The sequence below is a fragment of the Corticium candelabrum genome, chromosome 6 (genome assembly GCF_963422355.1).
Source record: "Corticium candelabrum chromosome 6, ooCorCand1.1, whole genome shotgun sequence".
In the NCBI taxonomy this organism is placed as follows: Eukaryota; Metazoa; Porifera; class Homoscleromorpha; order Homosclerophorida; family Plakinidae; genus Corticium; species Corticium candelabrum.
In genome coordinates this window covers 570,001-575,000 of record NC_085090.1, presented here as the reverse complement: position 1 = coordinate 575,000, position 5,000 = coordinate 570,001, and the positions used below count along the sequence as shown (strand labels likewise).

Sequence of the window (5,000 nt, the reverse complement as noted above, 5' to 3'; positions counted from 1 at the left end):
CTACTGAAATGTATATTTCACACCACTAGCTTTGTCTTTCCTGGAATTCTTGATCACAGTGTGCACACAGAAAAGCAATACATTACCCTACATGTATAGGTCTATGCATATATGTAGATTGGTCTATATCTCTGACAACTCAAATAATATTCCCTAGTTTATTGTAATCAATTCGATTTCTTGTTGAGCTGCAAAGACGTAACGAGTTGACTGTCTGGATATTGACTGAGAAACTTGCCTAAAGCCCAAATTGGAAAAACATTGCGATAAGATGTGTATTCAATGGCACACGTCTTGTTGAAAACACCAGCTATTGCCTCCTAAAAGTAAAACAGTAAAATACAGCATCAAAGTTTGATGTGAAACAAACAAAAAGTAAGTAAACTAAAAGAAATTAAAAAAGAAGAAGAGAACTGAAGAGAAGAGAAGAGTAAAGAAAGAGAGAAGAAAACAAAATACAATAGTATACAAAAATTAAAAACACTAATTCCTGCTACCTTAGGCCAGTCTCCATCTGGTAACTGTCTGCTAATAATCAACTACAGAACAAGGCAAATTAATGCACAAAACATTGTTTTGCAAAAATTACTTAACCATATCTATCACATCGTGCAGAAATAGAAATAACCACATCAACTATAACTGTACTTAGGTCTCTGCTAGTCTTGAGTAGCCAGACCGTTCTGGGAAAGGTCTGGCTACGCGAGACTTAACTTAGGTCTCTGCACACTACAGAACATGATGTTATCGTGCACAACCTTGATGCCTCTCTCAATAACTTTCTGATCAGGGTAGCTAGCATAACCCAAAATCAATAACAAGTGCTTGACAACAAAACGCTTGTTACTCACTGCACAGCCATCAGTCCTAGTAGAGCCCAAGCTGTCATAACAATCTGAGACTCAGGAGTTTCAATGTATTTTCTCTCCTCACAAGACTGCAAACAACATCATCAAGAAGTAGAACTTTATGTAGAGACTTCCATCACTCTGTGACATGCAATACCTTGAACGCTTCTCCCCATCCTCCGTCTTCTCTCTGTTTGCTGCAAAGAAATTTGCAAGCCCTCATCACTGCATCATCTGCCATCCTACAATAACCAAATCAGTGACGCACGCTACCAAAAACTCTATAAAGTAACTCGTAAATGCAGTATCAAAAATTATTTCGTGAGAAATACACCAAATACTAAATAATCTCAAATACAACAATACAGCACCAGGATCAGACCAACAGTGTCATTTTAATATGTCATGACTCCCTGTTATCATACAGCAGCAGATGATACACACAACATTCGGTGTTCAAATTTTATAGCAGACGTAGTCGTCACCTTGGCAACTTCACAATAACTTTTACATCTATTTCATAAATATCAAATAATTGTACTGATTGTTCTGTAAACAATACCCCAGGACTTCAGAGGTGTCACTCTCAGTCTGACCTCAGTAATTTCACTATTCTGCTCAACAGCAAAAAAACAAGAATTTATTGGGCACGCCATAATTTGAGTGACTTTAGTTGTCAGGATGGCAACCTCTCTGGTATAATTGGTCATCACATGAACTCAGTTAGTCATCAAATGACAACTTGACGACCACTTTTTCAAAACCTGACGCTGTTTGCTGTAGCACCTCAAGTATAGTAATGGACGTTGTTGTTGGACAAGATACAAAGTATATAAACATCTAAAACCTACTTTGTCCTATACTTAAACTTCCTTTTCAATAATCATAACAATTCACAGCACATTGTGTACATGCACACACACACGCACACACTCACACCACACACACACACACACACACACACACACACACACACACACGCACGCACACACACACACACACACACACACACACACACACACACACCACACACACACACCTAAATCCTAAATCCTAAATGTCAGGAGCTGCCTCTCAGAGGTCATGCCCCCAGCTGTTAAGCTGAGCCCTGTGCACTACTTAGGGAACTCTGGGTCTGCGCTAGCAAACTCCTGGAGCCGAGCCAGGCACTTGCAAGAGCACCGACTTGTGAAGGCAACTGTGGTGTGAGCACTCGAAGTCTCACCAGGATCCCAGTGGCTGATGTCACGTCACAGCCGATGGCCACTTAGGATCCCAGTCAATGACCAGGTACTCATTTATACTCCTGAGTAGAGAGAAGCAAATGTGTGTTAGTTTCTTGCTTAAGGAAATTATGTCATAGCTCTCGCCATCACTGTGACCTAAACTTGTGACCCTTCAAGATCCCGGATATAAATACTCCGTAAGATGACTCTCTAACCAACTGAGCTATCGTACCGCACACATGCACGCACACACACACACATGCATGCACGCACGCAGGCACGCACGCACGCACACACACAGTGTGTGTGTATGTGTAGGGTTCGAAAAATGTGTTTGAATCTGGTCACCAGTTTGGCCACCTAGAAGAACCATTGGTCGCCAAACTTTAACTAGTTTCTAGGTCAGAGATTCCAGAAGTAATCAAGTCATTAATATTACTGTTGAGGCGCTTTCCCAAATTATCATGTTTGACATTAAATTAAGACCTAACTAGGAATTTGCAGTAACGTTGGATGAACATTGGCTAGTAAACACATCAGTCTGTACTTGGGATTCTTTTATGTAATAGTATGAGTGCTAAGGTGCTAAGAAGACAGCATACGTTGCAGGGTGCCACTAAATGATAGACATAGAAGGTGGCAACATACCTTAATTGTAACGCAAAACATCTGCTGAGCAGGTGGTTTGCATCCAAGAGCCGCTGCCATGAAAAACTAGAAACTACCAAATATTTCTAGTCGCCAAATTGGTGACCACACCGTTCGTTTAGTCGCCAGCCATCTAGAAATGGTCGCCATATGGCAACTTGGCGACCGGATTTTTTGAACCCTGCACACACACACACACACACACACACACACACACACACACACACACATCTATAAATCACACTACTTAATTAATTGCTTTGTTGACAAGAATGTAAATTGATACACAGATATGCCAATCACCATACAACTATAATTGTGCAAAGAATCATTCATTATCAAGTAATAAATAACAACTTCCTTACTGTGTGTCATATCGCTTGCCATCCAATGCCAATGCTTCTAGTCCAAACCATGTTCCATATGTGAAACAAACTCCCCACGAACTACATGTAATATATGAATTAGTCCAAACTTTCTGAAACAACAAATCTCTCATAGGCACAATATTCTACCCTTCCCAAGATCCATCATCCCGTTGAATGCTTCTAATGTATCTCACCCCATCATGAATAGTAGCCCTGCAACATGCACAACATTTATTAGTCATTAATTAATAAGCCAATACAAAGATCTGCATTTCCTCCTTTGTCAACCATTCCTCGCCATGACTAAATAATTTCTTATATCTAATTATTCAGTACATGTATGTATCTCTAAAGGATGTACACACCAACCTGATTTCATCTCCTCTGTATAGTGGATATCTGCTGTGAAAATAGTCGAGTGATTGAATAACAGCTGATGTCAACTCAACGTAAGTATAGTCAACCATTATGTCACCTACACAACAAATATCAATTAAATGCACTGAGCAGCCCTGAACCTTGTATCGTATGTGTTACTCTCTTGGTATACACCTTACTCTAGTGTACAGAACTACTACTCACGTTGTGTTCATACACTCTACTCTATAGTCAGTGATCAATATCAATAACTCTACTAATTACCCTACATCCTTCTTTCTTTAAAAAAAAAAAAGTAAACCAAACTACATGTTACTTTGTTACATAATCCTTCAAATACTTAGGAGGTCTGGTTGTTCTTCCGCTCCTGGTGGTGGTAGGCTTCTGCTGTAATTGTGGTCTTGGTTGTGCAATGATAGACTCGGTAATTGGACTAGATTTGGTCACTGCATCTGATTGTTTTCGTGTTACTGGTGGATCAGCTGTGCTGGTGTTGTGATCTTCAGTTGTAGCTCGTAGTTGTCTTCTATTTCGTCGTACATAAGTTCCACCCTCTGTTTCAACTTCGTACGATCTTATTCCCACTTGCTTAGTCACCATTGCTTTTCTCCATGTCTTGTGTTGTCCAGATGGTTGTATTCTCACTATCTGTTTCGGCTTCAGTTGTTGCAAATCCTTGCTTCCCTGGTTATAGTAATGTGCTTGTTTTAGCTTTTGTCGTCTAATAGCTTCCGATTCATCATGAATTTCAGGTCTCAACAAACTTGTTGTGGTTGGTAGCTACATGTACTCGCTGTCGTGTGTCTCTCTGTCGCTTTGATCTGCACTTCCGAGCAAAATGATTCCTCTTGTGGCAATACGTGCATTCTTTGCCGTATGCAGGACACTTGTCTGCACCTCGTTCATGTGTCAAACCACAATATTGACACTCTGGTTTGGGCGTGTTCTGACTCTGTCCCGTGAGAGTCCTCTGTGTTTGTTTACGTTCCTTGTCTGATGACTTCCTAGACTTCTCAGGCGTTGTTCGCCGTTTACTCACGGAATGTACCAACTCTTCTCCTGTCATCACTTTCATCTGCTGTGTGGTGGCCTCATAGGCTCTACACATGTCTAGGCATTCAGCTAGTGTCAAACCCTTCTTTTGTAATAGTTGCTTCCGTAGCACATTCGGTTTCACTCCATAGACAATCTGATCTCTCAACCGTTCATCTGCATTTGTTCCAAACGAGCATGTGCGAGCAAGAGTTCTCAATGCAGTAACATACTGATCAATCGCTTCGTTGTCCTCTTGCTGCCTCCTCTGGAAATTGTAGCGCTCATATATCGTATTCGTTTCTCCTATAAAATGCTCTTCCATTAGACCAAGAACCTTCTGAATGTCCTGCGCATCAGCTGGCGTCTCAAACGGGAGTGCATTGTATACTTCCAGAGCATCTGGGCCAATACACGTAATGAATGTGGCAACTCTGTACTCACCTGATTGGCTCTTCAATCCTGAAACCAACTCATATGAGTCCCACACTTGCTTCCAC

General features: G+C 40.9%; 1 protein-coding gene across 2 annotated transcripts in view; it reads right to left on the bottom strand.

Moving 5' to 3' along the window:
* Positions 1 to 11: 11 nt before the first annotated feature.
* The window catches only part of LOC134181049 (lanosterol synthase-like), a 12,800-nt gene continuing 7,811 nt past the window's right edge, over positions 12 to 5,000 (bottom strand). Inside the window, exons 16-23 of one of the 2 annotated variants that reach the window (XM_062648248.1) lie at positions 3,460 to 3,565; positions 3,238 to 3,303; positions 3,088 to 3,168; positions 1,006 to 1,090; positions 852 to 937; positions 759 to 795; positions 498 to 539; positions 12 to 320 (exon numbers count right to left, since the gene is read on the bottom strand). In XM_062648248.1, coding sequence (XP_062504232.1) covers positions 168 to 320; positions 498 to 539; positions 759 to 795; positions 852 to 937; positions 1,006 to 1,090; positions 3,088 to 3,168; positions 3,238 to 3,303; positions 3,460 to 3,565 — 656 coding nt within the window. In that variant the 3' untranslated portion in view covers positions 12 to 167. The remainder of the gene's footprint in view (positions 321 to 497; positions 540 to 758; positions 796 to 851; positions 938 to 1,005; positions 1,091 to 3,087; positions 3,169 to 3,237; positions 3,304 to 3,459; positions 3,566 to 5,000) is intronic. The other variant, XM_062648249.1, reaches the window with a different exon arrangement.